Source organism: Anomaloglossus baeobatrachus, chromosome 4, assembly GCF_048569485.1.
Source record: "Anomaloglossus baeobatrachus isolate aAnoBae1 chromosome 4, aAnoBae1.hap1, whole genome shotgun sequence".
NCBI lineage: Eukaryota > Metazoa > Chordata > Amphibia > Anura > Aromobatidae > Anomaloglossus > Anomaloglossus baeobatrachus.
Genome location: NC_134356.1, coordinates 76,530,113 through 76,548,985, shown reverse-complemented (window position 1 = coordinate 76,548,985; position 18,873 = coordinate 76,530,113). Strand labels below are relative to the sequence as shown.

The window sequence follows — 18,873 nt, the reverse complement described above, 5'->3', positions numbered from 1 at the left end:
CGTCACACTGGGTTAATATTGTGCAAGCTGGGACCCAGTCTGAGCGAGGGACGGAATACGTCCTTCACACACCAAGTTTTGCAGGCCCTACCTCAGTCAGGGTTTCACACACACTCTACAGCTCCGGAATGTCATGCTCCTCAGCCTCCTCCTCCTCCTGCGCATCCTGATCCACTTTACCCTCCACACCAGTCCCAAGCTGTAAGTGTCGCTGGCGGAGGAGGGGACGGTGCGCTCTCCCACTGCTCGGGTCCGGCTGACGCAGCTCTACGGCTGCTGCTGCTCGTTGGCTCGAGCGATGGCCGGATCCCGGGGACTCGAGCGGCGCTACTCGCCCGTGAGTGAAAAGGGGTGGTTTGGGTTTTGGGGATATTGTCCGTGACGCCACCCACGGTTGTGGTGATTGTGTGGACACCACCGCTGCTCTGGACGGGGATCCCGGGAGCCTGTGACAGGGAGCAGCTTTGTTGTTATTTCTCCCCTACGTGGGTAGGGGGGTTGGTTGTCCCGGGGCCTGGTGATGGGGTAGAGATGGATGACAGGCGGGTTGCGGGGCCTGATGAAGTGCATGGTCGCAGGGGCAGCGCTGTGCCGCACGGCACGGAGGTACTCACTCAGCCCAATGATGATGACACAGTTCAGGGTAAAACAAGTGGCTGGATGGACGGGTCACTCGGACGGCTGCGGTTGTTCCTCCCTGCAGGTTAGTGATGACTGTCTCTCCCTGCACCGAAGTTAAGTGTTGGTAGTGATGGTTTCCCAACGGTAACCCGCTCCCTGACCTGGATATGGGCCAGAGGAGCCCCTTTTGCCCACAGGCGCTGGCCCTGGGAGACGGTTGCCCTTGCCGGTGGCTGTGTCTCCCCTTCACGGTTGTACGGTTGCCTTCTATCTGGACTTGGCTGTTTGGAAACCCTGAGGTCCCCTTCAATAACGGATTTGGCAAATTCACGGCGACACCAAGCCTTGCCGGGATCCGAAAGTCCTCTGCCAATGGTGCTGGCTTCGCTTTGTATACCGGTCCGGTACGGCCGGGTCACCACCCGTCCACGGTCCTTACGGCAGACTCCAATCGGCCTCCACTGCAGACGGTCACCACATCCTGCCAACCTTGCTGTCCTGTCCAGGCCACACACCCGGACAAACTTCAGGCTCTTTGCTGTCACTTTTCTCCTCTCTACTACTTTCCTCCTTCCACTTCCTTAGCTTAACTCTCACTGCCTGTGTTTTCCCTCCTCCTCGGTGGGTGGAGACCAACCGCCTGGCTCCACACCCTGGTGTGGACAACAGCCCCTGGGGAAGGCAACAAGGATTTTGTGTTTTGACTATGATATGCCTGCAGGGAGTGTGGGGTGTTTAAGTGTTGTGCTCTGTGGCCCCTGGCTTGTCCAGGGCGACACAGAAGCACTGCAGCACTGCCTCGGCGAAGCGGCAACAGGCAGTGCTGAAGCTAATCTGCATAGGTGACAAACCCCACAATGCAGAAGAGGTGTGGACAGCTCTGAAACAGCAGGCAGATCACTGGCTCACAACTCTGAACCTAAAGCCAGGAAAGGTGGTGTGTGACAATGGCCGGAACCTGGTGGCGGCTTTGAGGCGAGGCCAGCTGACACATGTTCCATGCTTGGCCCATGTGCTCAACCTCGAGGTTCAGCGGTTTCTAAAGTCATAGTCAGAGCTGTCTGATCTGCTGGTAAAAGTTCGCCGCCTGTCTGCACATTTTCGAAAGTCACCTACTGCTTCAGCCGGCCTTGCCGCCTTAAGACGCCGTTTGCATCTTCCGGCACACAGACTGGTGTGTGATGTCCCCACGCGTTGGAATTCAACTCTGCACATGTTGGTCAGGATATGTGAGCAGAAGAGGGCAGTTGTTGAGTACCTGCATCACCTAAGCCGTCGGGAAATGGGTCAAACTCCACACATAACACCTGAGGAGTGGAGATGGATGTCCGACCTATGCACCATCCGCCAAAACTTTGAGGACTACAACAAGATGGTGAGCGGCGATGACGACATTATTAGCGTCACCATACCGCTTCTCTGCCTTCTAAAATGGTCTCTGCTCAGAAAACAAACATGATGCATTGCAGGCGGAGCGCGATGAGTTTCAGCAAGAAACAGTAGTGGGTGTGGGTGATGATAACACACAGCCCAGCCTCGTCTCATCACAACGTGCAGTGGAGGACTATGACGAGGAGGAGGATGAAGACATGGAGCAACTCTCTGGCCAAATTGAGGATATGACATGCAGTCATATCCTCGGTTCAGCGTGGCTGGCCAGAGGACAGGGTAGATGATGAGGAGGAGGAGGACAGCATGTTCAGTCATCGTGTCGGTCAGGATACTGAAGTGATGGCTGTTAAGAGTCTGGCACACATGGCTGACTTTATGGTAAGCTGCCTGTCTCGTGACCCTCGCGTTAAGAACATCTTGGCCGACAATCATTACTGGTTGGTAACACTGTTAGACCCACGCTAAAAGGAGAACTTTATGTCTCTTATTCCCGAGGCGGAGAGGTCAGGCAAAATGCAGCAGTTCCAGAAGGCCATAGTCACGGAAGTAGGCAAAGCATTCCCCTCACAAAACGCTAGCGGCATAGGTCATGAATCAGTGGACAACCGAGGCGTACAGCCGAGAGAGGCACAAGTCCAATCCGCCAGAGGTAGGGGAACAGTCTTTAAGATGTGTGACAGTTTTCTCAGCCCCTCACGTACCACAGCCCCTGAGGTGCGGGGTAGTGCCACAAGAAATCCTAAGTTTGCCCAGATGCTGAAGGAGTACCTTGCAGATCGAACAACTGTACTCCGACATTCCTCTGTGCCTTACAATTATTGGGTATCCAAGCTGGACACGTGGCATGAATTGGCTCTCTACGCCTTGGAAGGCCTGGCCTGCCCTGCTGCTAGCGTTTTGTCAGAGCGTGTTTTTAGTGCCGCAGGTGGAATCATTACAGATAAACGCACCCGCCTGTCAACTGAAAATGCTGACAAGCTGACTCTGATCAAGATGAACAAGGGTTGGATTGGGCCAGACTTCACCACACCACCAGCAAATGAGAGCGGAATTTAAAGTTTGCCATGTACCTCCACTCACCCATGGGTACACACTTCTGGAGTTTGGCTAATCGCTGGACTGCTCCTCCTTCTCCTCATGCGCCACCATGATGATGACCGTTACAAATTGCAATACTTAGGCCTTTGTTTCAGGTATACCCCCAGTGGTAAATTTTTTCGCCCATTCTTTGCAGAATGGACATTACAACGACAGGAGACCCACTCCTTTGCAATGGGAACAATGTTTTGAGGCCCTCATGCACGTCTCTATCCAGGGACAACGTGGAGCCTGACGCTGCCACCGACTGCCACACACGTGCTGTTTTTAAATGCAAGCACGGACGCAATAAGAACCTAACTGGTTTTTAGGAGCGACAATTACTGAGAAGTCTGACACTATCAGACACTGCTGACTGACGTGTATTATACACTAGACTTGTGCGTTATATAATAGTTTGTGCAAAACGCGCACCTGTACCCTGCCACCGACTGCCACACACGTGCTGTTTTTAAATGCAAGCACGGACGCAATAAGAACCTAACTGGTTTTTAGGAGCGACAATTACTGAGAAGTCTGACACTATCAGACACTGCTGACTGACGTGTATTATACACTAGACTTGTGCGTTATATAATAGTTTGTGCAAAACGCGCACCTGTACCCTGCCACCGACTGCCACACACGTGCTGTTTTTAAATGCAAGCACGGACGCAATAAGAACCTAACTGGGTTTTAGGAGCGACAATTACTGAGAAGTCTGACACTATCAGACACTGCTGACTGACGTGTATTATACACTAGACTTGTGCGTTATATAATAGTTTGTGCAAAACGCGCACCTGTACCCTGCCACCGACTGCCACACACGTGCTGTTTTTAAATGCAAGCACGGACGCAATAAGAACATAACTGGTTTTTAGGAGCGACAATTACTGAGAAGTCTGACACTATCAGACACTGCTGACTGACGTGTATTATACACTAGACTTGTGCGTTATATAATAGTTTGTGCAAAACGCGCACCTGTACCCTGCCACCGACTGCCACACACGTGCTGTTTTTAAATGCAAGCACGGACGCAATAAGAACCTAACTGGGTTTTAGGAGCGACAATTACTGAGAAGTCTGACACTATCAGACACTGCTGACTGACGTGTATTATACACTAGACTTGTGCGTTATATAATAGTTTGTGCAAAACGCGCACCTGTACCCTGCCACCGACTGCCACACACGTGCTGTTTTTAAATGCAAGCACGGACGCAATAAGAACCTAACTGGTTTTTAGGAGCGACAATTACTGAGAAGTCTGACACTATCAGACACTGCTGACTGACGTGTATTATACACTAGACTTGTGCGTTATATAATAGTTTGTGCAAAACGCGCACCTGTACCCTGCCACCGACTGCCACACACGTGCTGTTTTTAAATGCAAGCACGGACGCAATAAGAACCTAACTGGTTTTTAGGAGCGACAATTACTGAGAAGTCTGACACTATCAGACACTGCTGACTGACGTGTATTATACACTAGACTTGTGCGTTATATAATAGTTTGTGCAAAACGCGCACCTGTACCCTGCCACCGACTGCCACACACGTGCTGTTTTTAAATGCAAGCACGGACGCAATAAGAACATAACTGGTTTTTAGGAGCGACAATTACTGAGAAGTCTGACACTATCAGACACTGCTGACTGACGTGTATTATACACTAGACTTGTGCGTTATATAATAGTTTGTGCAAAACGCGCACCTGTACCCTGCCACCGACTGCCACACACGTGCTGTTTTTAAATGCAAGCACGGACGCAATAAGAACCTAACTGGGTTTTAGGAGCGACAATTACTGAGAAGTCTGACACTATCAGACACTGCTGACTGACGTGTATTATACACTAGACTTGTGCGTTATATAATAGTTTGTGCAAAACGCGCACCTGTACCCTGCCACCGACTGCCACACACGTGCTGTTTTTAAATGCAAGCACGGACGCAATAAGAACCTAACTGGTTTTTAGGAGCGACAATTACTGAGAAGTCTGACACTATCAGACACTGCTGACTGACGTGTATTATACACTAGACTTGTGCGTTATATAATAGTTTGTGCAAAACGCGCACCTGTACCCTGCCACCGACTGCCACACACGTGCTGTTTTTAAATGCAAGCACGGACGCAATAAGAACCTAACTGGTTTTTAGGAGCGACAATTACTGAGAAGTCTGACACTATCAGACACTGCTGACTGACGTGTATTATACACTAGACTTGTGCGTTATATAATAGTTTGTGCAAAACGCGCACCTGTACCCTGCCACCGACTGCCACACACGTGCTGTTTTTAAATGCAAGCACGGACGCAATAAGAACATAACTGGTTTTTAGGAGCGACAATTACTGAGAAGTCTGACACTATCAGACACTGCTGACTGACGTGTATTATACACTAGACTTGTGCGTTATATAATAGTTTGTGCAAAACGCGCACCTGTACCCTGCCACCGACTGCCACACACGTGCTGTTTTTAAATGCAAGCACGGACGCAATAAGAACCTAACTGGGTTTTAGGAGCGACAATTACTGAGAAGTCTGACACTATCTGGACTGTTTTACACTGTGTACACCAGCCCCAGATATGATGAAGGCTGGTATACGGTCACCACTAGGAATGGCTATATATACCCTGCCTGCCTGCCTGTATACTGCTACAATAGTCCTGACAAGGACTCTTCTGGTCACTAGCCTGTATTCCGACCTGGCTATACCCTGCCTGTATATAGCAACAATAGTCCTGAGAAGGACTCTGCTACTGTACTCCGACCTGGCTATACCCTGCCTGCCTGTATACAACTAGAATAGTCCTGAGAAGGACTTCTGGTCACACTGTTTGCAGCCCTGCTCCGGAACTAACTATAAAGGGCCGCAAAGCTTTCCCTGAATCAGCGACACTCTCCCTACACTCACTGTCAGAATAGCTGTGAGCAGAGCACAGCGCGCCGGCCTATATAAAGGCTCGGTGACGCTGTGCAGGCCGGCCAATCACTGCAATTCCACAACTAACAGGGCTGTGGCATTGCAGTGGTCTGCCAGCCAATCCCTGCATGAGGGCTGGCTCTCAAAAGAGCGCCAACATGCAGAAATGAAGACCACGAGTAAAGCACGAGTATCGCGAGATTACTCGGTCCCCGCCGAGCAGCCCGAGTACAGTGATACTCGTGCGAGTACCGAGTAGTGACAAGCATGCTCGCTCATCACTAGTAGTGACCTAAAAACAGCAGTTTTGCAGTTTCATTTTTTTGTTGTTGTTGTTTACTTATATTTAGAGATGGACGAGCTCTAAAATGCTTGGGTGCTCGATCGTCGAATCCAGCAGGTCAGACGCTCTGAAAGTGCTCAACTCAAGTAATGAGCATTATGGATGTCAATGATTGTCAGTTCTGCTCTCCGCCCACATACAGCCAGCTGAGGGAGAGGGATTGAAGATTTATTTTGATGCACTACATCCAAAAATGAGGGCCATTCAGAGACTGCGACTGGCTGCCCCTACGGTGCCTGCTCACATCACAGAAATACAATTATATATATAATATGGGCTGAAAGTGCACACTCCCAGCTGCAATATGAGAGTTTTCACATCCAAATCGGAGAAAGGGTTTAGGAATCATAGCTCTGTAATGCATAGCCTCCTCTTTTTCAAGGGACCAAAAGTAATTGGACAAGGGACTCTAAGGGCTGCAATTAACTCTGAAGGCGTCTCCCTCGTTAACCTGTAATCAATGAAGTAGTTAAAAGGTCTGGGGTTGATTACAGGTGTGTGGTTTTGCATTTGGAAGCTGTTGCTGTGACCAGACAACATGCGGTCTAAGGAACTCTCAATTGAGGTGAAGCAGAACATCCTGAGGCTGAAAAAAAAGAAAAAATCCATCAGAGAGATAGCAGACATGCTTGGAGTAGGAAAATCAACAGTCGGGTACATTCTGAGAAAAAAGGAATTGACTGGTGAGCTTGGGAACTCAAAAAGGCCTGGTCGTCCACGGATGACAACAGTGGTGGATGATCGCCGCATACTTTCTTTGGTGAAGAAGAACCCGTTCACAACATCAACTGAAGTCCAGAACACTCTCAGTGAAGTAGGTGTATCTGTCTCTAAGTCAACAGTAAAGAGAAGACTCCATGAAAGTAAATACAAAGGGTTCACATCTAGATGCAAACCATTCATCAATTCCAAAAATAGACAGGCCAGAGTTAAATTTGCTGAAAAACACCTCATGAAGCCAGCTCAGTTCTGAAAAAGTATTCTATGGACAGATGAGACAAAGATCAACCTGTACCAGAATGATGGGAAGAAAAAAGTTTGGAGAAGAAAGGGAACGGCAAATGATCCAAGGCACACCACATCCTCTGTAAAACATGGTGGAGGCAACGTGATGGCATGGGCATGCATGGCTTTCAATGGCACTGGGTCACTTGTGTTTATTGATGACATAACAGCAGACAAGAGTAGCCGGATGAATTCTAAAGTGTACCGGGATATACTTTCAGCCCAGATTTAGCCAAATGCCGCAAAGTTGATCGGACGGCGCTTCATAGTACAGATGGACAATGACCCCAAGCATACAGCCAAAGCTACCCAGGAGTTCATGAGTGCAAAAAAGTGGAACATTCTGCAATGGCCAAGTCAATCACCAGATCTTAACCCAATTGAGCATGCATTTCACTTGCTCAAATCCAGACTTAAGACGGAAAGACCCACAAACAAGCAAGACCTGAAGGCTGCGGCTGTAAAGGCCTGGCAAAGCATTAAGAAGGAGGAAACCCAGCGTTTGGTGATGTCCATGGGTTCCAGACTTAAGGCAGTGATTGCCTCCAAAGGATTCGCAACAAAATATTGAAAATAAAAATATTTTGTTTGGGTTTGGTTTATTTGTCCAATTACTTTTGACCTCCTAAAATGTGGAGTGTTTGTAAAGAAATGTGTACAATTCCTACAATTTCTAGCAGATATTTTTGTTCAAACCTTCAAATTAAACATTACAATCTGCACTTGAATTCTGTTGTAGAGGTTTCATTTCAAATCCAATGTGGTGGCATGCAGAGCCCAACTCACGAAAATTGTGTCACTGTCCAAATATTTCTGGACCTAACTGTATGATGTCTGATTTAATAACACCCTGCTAACCAGTTAAATCCGCTGTCAATCTCTGACAGTGGGATTTAACACACGCCGGCAGGGGAGCGCATCATTCCCCGCTCAAATTGGTGGTCCTGTGATGGGATCGTGTTTCGACAATTGGTAAAACTCATTGTTTCTTTTAAAAATACAACTCATTGCGCAAAAAAAATGATGTGGGGTCTCCCCCCATTTTTCATATACAGCTCAGGAACAGCAGCAGCTGCAGGCTGCAACCCTCAGATATCTGCTGTACCTTGGCAGGTTATGAAAAATTGAGGGGATCCCACGCATTTATAGTTAACAAAAAAAAATGGCATGGGATCCCCCCAATTTTCTATAACCAGCCAAGGAACAGCAGACTACTGGAGGCTGATATTATTATGGTGGGAAGGGCCATGGTTATTTGACCCTTTCCAGCCTAACAATAGCAGCCTGCAGCCGCACCAGAAGTGGTTCATCCTATAGATGCGCCAATTCTGGCGCTGGACCCGGCTCTTCCCGTTGCTCGGTGGAAAATGGGGTAAGAAAAAGGAGGTTGATGCCAGCAGTGAATTGCCAGCTGGCTTCAAGTCCTGGTATTAGTAATCAGTGGGCGTTTAGTAGACACCCCTATTATGAATTCCAATATTTGAAAGTAATACTTTTTTTATTAGAACAAAAAAAAACCCCACACCATCCCTTGTTGACCAATTTATTAACAAATTTCTTAAAATGCAAAAGGTCCACCGTAATCCATTTAGATGTCCCCAGACGTTCTCCAAAGTTGAACCTGAAGATATATAAAAATAGAAATTAGTTAAATAAACACAAAAGACGCCATCTTTTCCAATTTAATTCCCTGTGACATCCATAATCCTGGTCCGCCACAATCCAAATCTGGGGTCAAACCCATACTCCCTGGCACATTCAATGGAGAACTAAAAGTCCCCCATTGATTGTGAGAGCAGCCCCTTACTTGCACCTGTGACATCATTGCAGGTGCGCGCACACACATTCACACACACTGCTGTGAGTGCTTCCCTGCAGTGACCTGGCACTCATAAGGTAAGCCCAGATCACCACAGGGGTGCACATACAGCAGTGTGTGTGAATGTGTGTGTGCGCGCCTGCTGCGGCAATGACGTCTCAGGTGCAAGTGATTTCATTCACCTGACCCCGTGACGATATCATGTGCATGTGCATAACCCGCCCGGATATTATCAGCAGAGGTGCAACTGTCAGGGTGGAAACACATCTATGCAAGTAAAATCGGTCCGACTGGGCTGAAAAAAACTCGGCTGATTTTAGTTCACGTTGGGTGCGAGTGCAACGCAAGTGCGATGCTATTTCTGAATAAATTAATGATTTTACTAGCGTGTGTAATGCGTGTGTAATGCGTATTTTTTACTATGTCATCTGCCATTCAGCGCTGCTACATGGCCGCTGACAGCAGACACAGACAGCCATGTAGCAGAGCTGAATGGCAGATGACAGCAGACACAGACAGAGCCGCACAATCAGAATGAACTCGGGTGAACTTAACCCGACTTCATTGTCATGCTGCGGCTCTGTCTGTGCCGCGTTCTGATTAGCGGTCACCAGTGAAGGGCTCACCGGTGACGACTAATCCCCCGAGTGACTGAAGTTAGCAGCCCTCTCTCATACTCACCGATCCCCGGCGCCGCGCTGCGCTGCACGGCGTTCACACTGCTGCGGCGGCTTTTACTGTTTTGAAAAAGCTGGCCGCTCATTAAACAATCTCGTATTCCCTGCTTTCCCCGCCCACAGGCGCCTATGATTGGTTGCAGTGAGACACGCCCCCACGCTGAGTGACAGGTGTCTCACTGCACCCAATCACAGCAGCCGGTGGGCGGGTCTATACTGTGCAGTGAAATAAATAAATAAATAATTTAAAAAAAATGGCGTGCGGTCCCCCCCAATATTAATACCAGCCAGATAAAGCCATACGGCTGAAGGCTGGTATTCTCAGGATGGGGAGCTCCACGTTATGGGGAGCCCCCCAGCCTAACGATATCAGTCAGCAGCCACCCAGAATTGCCGCATACATTATATGCGACAGTCCTGGGACTGTACCCGGCTCTTCCCGATTTGCCCTGGTGCGTTGGCAAATTGGGGTAATAAGGAGTTAATGGCAGCCCAGAGCTGCCACTAAGTCCTAGATTAATCATGTCAGGCGTCTATGAGACACCCTCCATGATTAATCTGTAAATTACAGTAAATAAACACACACACACACATGAAAAAAATCCTTTATTAGAAATAAAAAACACAAACACATTCCCTCATTACCAATTTAATAAGCCCCAAAAAGCCCTCCATATCCAGCGTACTCCACGGACCTCCAGCGTCGCTTCCAGCATGAAGGTGACAGGAGCTGCAGAAGACACCGCCGCTCCGGTCACCTCCAAGCAGCAACTGAGGTGAGTAGCGCGATCAGCTGAGCTGTCACTGAGGTTAATCGCGGCGACCGCTGGATCCTCCAACAGTGACAGCTCAGCTGATCGCGCTACTCACCTCAGTTGCTGCTTGGAGGTGACCGGAGCGGCGGTGTCTTCTGCAGCTCCTGTCACCTTCATGCTGGAAGCGACGCTGGAGGTCCGTGGAGTACGCCGGATATGGAGGGCTTTTTGGGGCTTATTAAATTGGTAATGAGGGAATGTGTTTGTGTTTTTCATTTCTAATAAAGGATTTTTTCATGTGTGTGTGTGTTTATTTACTGTAATTTACAGATTAATCATGGAGGGTGTCTCATAGACGCCTGACATGATTAATCTAGGACTTAGTGGCAGCTATGGGCTGCCATTAACTCCTTATTACCCCGATTTGCCAACGCACCAGGGCAAATCGGGAAGAGCCGGGTACAGTCCCAGAACTGTCGCATATAATGTATGCGGCAATTCTGGGCGGCTGCTGACTGATATTGTTAGGCTGGGGGGCTCCCCATAACGTGGAGCTCCCCATCCTAAGAATACCAGCCTTCAGCCGTATGGCTTTATCTGGCTGGTATTAAAATTGGGGGGGACCGCACGCCATTTTTTTTAATTATTTATTTATTTATTTCACTGCACAGTATAGACCCGCCCACCGGCTGCTGTGATTGGGTGCAGTGAGACACCTGTCACTCAGCGTGGGGGCGTGTCTCACTGCAACCAATCATAGGCGCCTGTGGGCGGGAAAAGCAGGGAATACGAGATTGTTTAATGAGCGGCCGGCTTTTTCAAAATAGTAAAAGCCGCCGCAGCAGTGAGAAAGCCGTGCAGCGCCGCGCCGGGGATCAGGGAACGGTGAGTATGAGAGAGGAGGGGAAAATGACCGACAGACTGTGAGAGAGGGACAGAGATAGTGACGGACCGACACAGAGAGAGAATAGAGACCGAGAGGGAGAGACCGACTGACAGAGAATAGTGATTGACAGACATTGGGAGACATCGCGCTTTTCCAGTGTTTTAGGAAACCTGCGAGAAATGTATTTAGAAAATCGGATGTCACTAGGATGGTGTGAGTGCCGTCCCGTGACATCCGATTTTTTACACGCTCCCATAGACTTGCATTGGAGAAACTCGTAGTAGAAACTCGCAAAAAAGCAGCATGCTGCGATTTTTTTCTCAGTCCGATTTGGACTGAGAAAAAAATCGCAGATGACAGCTGAATCATTCACTAACATGTGTCCGATTCCAATGCGAGATTTTCTCGCATTGCTCTACTGCGAGAAACTTGCAAGTGAGAAGCAGCCCTCAGTCAAAAAGACGATGAATTTTTAAACTTCACAAACTTGGATTTCAAAGCCTAAACATCCGAGCTGCTCACTAATGGTATGTACAGCCTGTTCCTGATAGTGCCAGTACTGCACTGGCTTTATCTTATAGACAAAAATCCTGATGTTTGGTTCCCTTTAAAAACACCAGAATTACAGATTTTTGGCTGCTGCAACATTGCAATAAAATACAATAAGAGGCAATCAAAACATCTCATCTATCCAAAAATGGTATCAGTAAAAACATCAGCTCAGGACACTAAAAATAAGCCTCAGATCCCGAAAAATGTTGTGGTTCTTGGAAAATTTCAGCAAAAGTAAAACATTTATTTTAACAAATTTCTAAAAAACGTTTCACCACATTAAATGTTTGATATCTACGTACTCATACCAACCCAAGAATCACTCTACCAAGTTAGTTTTACCACAAATGGTAAATAAAAAAACAAGTGTGGAATTGCACTGCACTTGGATTTTTTTCCCATTTTCCAGTACAACTTGCCCCACACAAAAACAGCCCTGATATGCCTATATTGACAGAATAATTTAAAGGTTATAGCTCTTGGAAGAAGGGGAAGAAAAACAAAAGGGAAAAAATGGAAAATGGCCATGGCTTAAAGAGGTTAATAGTAGAGCTTGTTTAAAATCCATTTTGAGGGTGAGAGATGCCATTTAAGGGTCAGCACACACGGCGAGTAAAACAGAGCGAATGGAATGCGATAAAAAAAAAATCGCATTCCACTCGGACCAATATTAGTCTATGAGGCCGCTCCCATGAGTGATTGTTTTCTTAGCCCTAATTGGACTCAGAAAACAGTTGCAGCATGCTGTGGGTGGAATGCGATCCTGTTTCACTCGCACCCATTCAAGTCTATGGGGCGAGAGAAACATTGCATTACAATCACGTTACACCGGTGTAACGCGAGTGCAGTGCGATTCTCGAATCAGCCAGCAACAAAGAAGATAGGGAGATAAATCCCTCCCTCCTCTCCTCAGTGCCGGGCCTCCCCCCGCAGCTGTGGTTTGATTGCACGATCGGACCACACTCGCATGACACTCGGCTCCCGCAGTGCTGCTAATCCCCGTGTGGCCTCAGGCTAAAGTTTTAGCTGACTGGATTCATGAGTTGTAAATTGTGCAAAAATGGATGAAACTTTTAAATATTCTCAAACACATATTGTAAAAGTTTAAAGCACACCTTGGTCTCCCGATGAGTAGTCTCACCCACATTACATTTTAAAGCATACTCTAGAGAGCTATTTAAAATAATAAAATAAATTGTGTAAAAAAGAATACATAATTGTATATTCTGTTCTGCATACTGTAAATTTAGAGCCTTGTCACGTTAAGGTCATTTGACAACTGACACAAGTGAGATTAACTGCTGAGAGGTAGAATACAATTCAGTTAGAGCTGATTAAATACATATTGTATGCAGTAAGCTGCTTATACTGTTGGATTGGGCATCCAGAAATAATTTAATTGAAGTATGTAGCATTGTAAAGGATGCAAGCAATTTGGAGCAATATATAAGTTCAGCATTGTGTTGTAGTCTACTTCCATGAAGGTCATGGAATCCTAGATTTTGAGTTCTCTTGGTGTCAGGGAGCTGTCGACGTAAGCTCTGATCATTGCTTTTCATATTGCCATCAGGTCCAAGGAACCTCACTAAAAAAACTGAATTGACCAGTGATGTTGTTAGTTCTAGGGCATGTCTACATAGCAGTGTTCAAGGCATTGGAATGATGATGCAGTACAGGCTGTCAAGGACCTTATCGTGCAAGCATAGTTCATGATATCAGTAATTTTGTCATTGGAGGACTGCTTTCACTAACTATATTACTAACCATATACAAAAAATGCACAATGTGACCAGATAAAAATCTAGACATTTTTATTAAAGAATAGTAAAACATAAACACATAATACTATTAAAAAGATTAACTGATATTAAACAGGTACAGGGCGGCAAAGTCACAGTGGAAATACGGCACTAAACAAAATACAACGAGCACTCAAAAAGACATGAAGGATGTAAATCATGTATTAATAAATAATCAAAAATACACTATAACCGGCCCTGACAGTACATAGTGCCTCTGCCCCATATTAATCTAGCCCTACTAAACACCTAGATAAGGCCACAGTAATTCATAGTATACCACACTATATAGCGGTCATAGAGTTATATACTAATCTATCCGGTACAGCTCAATAGAATATAAGAAAAAGTAAAACGGGTGTGGTATAACCTATAATACCATGGGTATAACCTCTAGAGAGTAACCATACTAGGAAACAGAGTTAGAATCCTCTTAGTGTGTATTTACAATATACCAACTACAAGTCAGCCAAAGGTAATTGTCAGCATGCTAGCCTAACTACATGAGAGAAGCGTTTAAAGTACCAAGTGCATGATCAATGCATAGTGCATAATACCTGATGAGGTGCTGCAGTACCACTGACCCTGATCCCGACGCACGTTTCGGTGCTTATATCTTCTTCCTGGTCGATGTATATGATTAGTAGTTCAGTTTGTGCTGACTTGCAGCAATTTGCTTTTGTATCTACGTTACAGTTCTGTAATTTTGTGGTAGCTGTATTTTTGCTTTCGCTTACTTTATACAGAGGATGTTCCAATACAATTTACAGTTGTAGCAGATATTGCATATATGGTTCTCAGCCTAAATGAGTACACCCCATTTGAAAAGTAAAATACAGGGTGTACAGCAGTGTGAGCAGCCTCTTCTTAAGTTAGTAGCCCTGGTATCTCCAGCTTCACATGCTCACAGGTATCTGCCCTATTAGCATTTTAGGACAAGTCAGTGTTTTCCTGCCTAGATAAAACAAAAGTGATTTGCTAATTAAAGGTATGTAGGAATTTATTCCTAATTTTCTTTCTGTAAAGGGAACTTGTCACCAGGATTTTCCCTTATAACCTGCGTCCACCACCAGTAAGCTCTTATATACAGTATTCTAGAATATTGTATATAAAAGTCCAGGCCGCACTGTAAAACATAAAAACCAATGGGTGTCACTGCTCTCAGATCTGGTGCCTGCTCCATCTTATGTAGTCGCCATCCTCCTTCCCAACCCTGTGTGCATGATGCGTCCTACATGCCACAAAGAGGCTATCATTGCGCTCCTGCACATGCACACTTTCATCTGCCAGGCTGAGGCCAGATCAAACTATTGTAGTGTGCATGCGCTGGCGGTATTTGACCTTTCTTTGCACCTGCGTAATACAGTACTTTGATCTGCCCTCAGCAGGGCAAATCAAAGTGCATATGCGCAGGAGCACAATGGTGGCTTTTGTGTGGATGATGTAGGATGCATCATGCACACGGGAAAGGGAAGGAGGACAGCGACTGCACAAAATGGAGGAGGCGTCAAACCGAGAGCAACGATGGCCATTGGACCCAACCGACCCCATAGGTGAGTATAATTAAGGTTTATTTTACATTCTCCAGAGTAGCCTGGGCTCTTATAAACAGTATTCTAGAATTATAAGTGAAAAACCTGGTGACAGGTTCCCTTTAATTTTCTTTCTTTGACTTTCCTAGAGAACCCAGTTAAAAACAATTGCCACTATTTCTTATCCACTGAAAAAGGTGGTTTCTCACTATTACTGGAGGTATTTTTATGTTAATGGAATTTATTGATGCATGCGCCCATACGATCCTAATTTTCCATTATCTGGTGCAAGAATAGGCACCATTAGTTCATTTTACTACTCTCCTATTGCTTAACAAAATTCTAATGACTCTCCTCTTTCAGTCCTTTTTGTACAAATGGCCTTTGATCTCTGGTAGAGTTATGCTAGGAACATAACTTTCCTTTGAATTTTGCATGTTTAAAGGGAATCTGTCACCAGATTTTTGCACCTTAATCTGAAAACAGCATAATATAGAGACAGAGATCCTGATTCCAGCAATGTGTCACTTACTAAGCTGCTTAGTGTAGTTTTGATACAATCACTAACTAACCAGCAGTAGTTAGCATTAGAGGACTTCTTGGCGTGCTTGCAGGTAGTCCAGCATATTCATGGGCTCTGTATAACTCCTAGATCTGCAGCAGAGAAAACATTGATTTTATCAAAATGACAGCAAACAGCTCAGTAAATGACACATTGCTGGAATCAGGGTCTCTAGCTCTACCTTATGCTGCTCTCAGGTGGGGGTGCAAAAACCTGGTGACAGAGTCCCTTTAAATATATGTTCCTCACAATACTGTAGTTATCAGCTGAATTTCATGGTTAGTGAAGCTAGTCTCATCAAAAGGACTGAAGAGTTACTGATACCTGAGTTCCTGAAATATATTTCTCTCCTTACTGCATTGCAGTAACTTGGAGGGAAAGCTGTACGATAACCTGCTGTGTGCTGTATTTCTGCAATATGCAAGTGCTTGCAGTGTGAAAAAGCAGGACAAAGCCTGAGAGCACATACTGTACATGACAAGGCATCTAGTTGCTGTTGTTCACTGGGAGCCAGACTCTTGGGAGGATAGGACCATGCAAATAAAGATGTCAGAACTAGACTGATGAGCCATGAACAGTGATCTCATCAGCTCGGCTCTTTGCATCGTCATTGAGCTGTTAAAATAATATAATGGAAGTGTCATGGCTGTGACATGGACCATGACAAAAAGAGAAAAGTCATGTATGTAACAAGGGTATGACTGTCAAAATCAAACAAAAATGCCACAATGCCCTATTGGACCACTTTGGTAATGTATTTATTAATTATAGTATAATATAATAATTAGAGATGAACAAACATAAAATGGAATTGAATTCTCGAATTTTACAAAAATCTGCAATCGGTAAAATGCAGATTTTTTTCTATTTCCCTTCCAGGCAGATTGACCGGTAAGGCTGGCCGACATTTTCCTGTACCATAAAGAGCCATCAGAAGATTAAAAATCAGCTTGCTCTCACCTCAACGGTCCCTCTGCTACTCACTGTCACCGATCTAGTCTTCATCGCTTGCTCTGATTGCCGCCACAAGTGTTGATATCCCATACACATGTGCGCACAAGGTCATCATGCACAATGTAACATCTTGACACTGTGACATCCACCCACGTCTGATAACCCTTTAGGTCGCACTGTCAAATACTGACGGTGAGAAAATCACCTTTTCCCCGTCGCCATCACAGTCCCCGTGATGCAACATGGGGAGTCAATGGTTACCATGGTAGCACAGGGCAGTACGCTGGCTGTAACAGGATAGCAGCATTACAGCTGATCAAAGCTGTGCAGCTCTGATCAGCAGAAATGAACAAGCGATCAGACTGCTGATCCTTATAGTCCCCTATTGGGACTAGTAAAATAAAAAAAGTTAAAAAAAAATGTAACATTTTTTTTTTACAAAAAAACACAAACTAAAAGTTCAAATCACCCCACCATTCACCTCATTAAAAATTAAAGGGTTAAAAAAATAAAAAATATACACATATTTGGTATAGCCAAGTTCAGAAATACCCGATCTATCAAAATAGAAAATCAAATAATCTGATCGGTAAACGGCATAGTGGTAAAAAAATTCCAAAAACCAAAGTTGCATTTTTTGGTTGTTGCAAATTTTACGCAAAATGCAATAACATGCGATCAAAATGTGGCATCTGCCTAAAAATGGTACTGTTAAAAACTTCAGTTCAGTTCAGTTCAGTTACAAAATTAAGTTGTCCTGAAAAATGACAATACTACAGGTCTCGGAAAATGGAACAAAAAGTGCGCCAATTTTTTTGGACAAACTTCTGAATTTTTTTTAACTCCTTAAATAAAAGTAAATCTACACATATTTGGTATCTACAAACGCATACTGACCTAAGGTATCATACTGACACATCAGTTTTACCATATAGTGAACACGGTGACTAACATACTTCAAAAACAATCACGCAATCACACTTTTTTGCAATTTTTCTGCCCTTGGAATGTTTTTGCTGTTTTCCAGTACACTATATGGTAAAACTCATGATTTCATTTACAAGTACAACTGATCTCACAAAAAACAAGCTCTCATATGGCAAAATTTACGGAAAATTAAAAAGTTATGTCTCTCGTAATAAGGGGAGCAAAAAACAAAAATAAAAAAAGGGAAATTACCTGAGGGTTAAAGGGATAATGTATTATCTGTACAAGTAGCTTTTTAACTTTGAATTTGTCTGTAAGTATGGACACCTTTGTGGAAATCATTTTACAAATGCATGTATTTTGGGCTGAAAAATAAAAATGTTGCCCTATTCCTTACACATTGCCTGTTGTTAAATTTATATGAAACTGTTCATGGATTTGTGAACCTCTGACTATCTTTGCTTCTTAGAGACTCTGCCTCTCTAATATGCACTTACACAGTCATGTGATGTAGTGGAAAATTGACCCTTCCAGATGTTTTTCATTATTACCCTTTACTTTTCCAGCCTTTCATTAACCTGGTCCCAACTTTTCTGAAATGTACTGCAGCCATTAAAGGGGTGGTTCACTAGTTAGTACTCATAGGCACATCAATATTATGTTGAGAAACAAAGTTGCTCTCAAATACTTTGTCTTGCTAAGGCTATGTCCGCACGTTGCTTTTTACCTGCTTTTTACCTGCTTTTTTGCTGCTTTTTCAACTGCAGCGTTTAATGCCAAAATGGTTGTGTTCTGCTTTTCAAGCAAAGTCTATGGGAATTTGGGTTTCTTGTCCGCACTATGCAGTTCAAACTGCAGCCTTTTTGTTGCAGAACTTTGGTCAAAAGCTCAGCTTTGCAGTGCAAAACCCAAATGGCAAAAACAACTGACATGTCAATTGTTTTTGCCATTTGGGTTTTGCACTGCAAAGCTGAGTTTTTGACCAAAGTTCTGCAACAAAAAGGCTGAAGTTTGAACTGCATAGTGC

General features: G+C 45.0%; 2 protein-coding genes across 11 annotated transcripts in view; both read left to right on the top strand.

Annotated features, from left to right (window-relative positions):
• Positions 1-17,237, top strand: part of LOC142303215 (protocadherin alpha-13-like) — a 111,061-nt gene extending 93,824 nt beyond the window's left edge. Inside the window, exon 2 of the mRNA XM_075344426.1 lies at positions 16,845-17,237. Within this exon, the coding sequence (XP_075200541.1) occupies positions 16,845-16,853 (9 nt within the window). The 3' untranslated portion in view covers positions 16,854-17,237. The remainder of the gene's footprint in view (positions 1-16,844) is intronic.
• Positions 1-18,873, top strand: part of LOC142303212 (protocadherin alpha-C2-like) — a 465,288-nt gene that overhangs the window by 307,179 nt on the left and 139,236 nt on the right. The gene's annotated exons all lie outside the window — the stretch shown is intronic.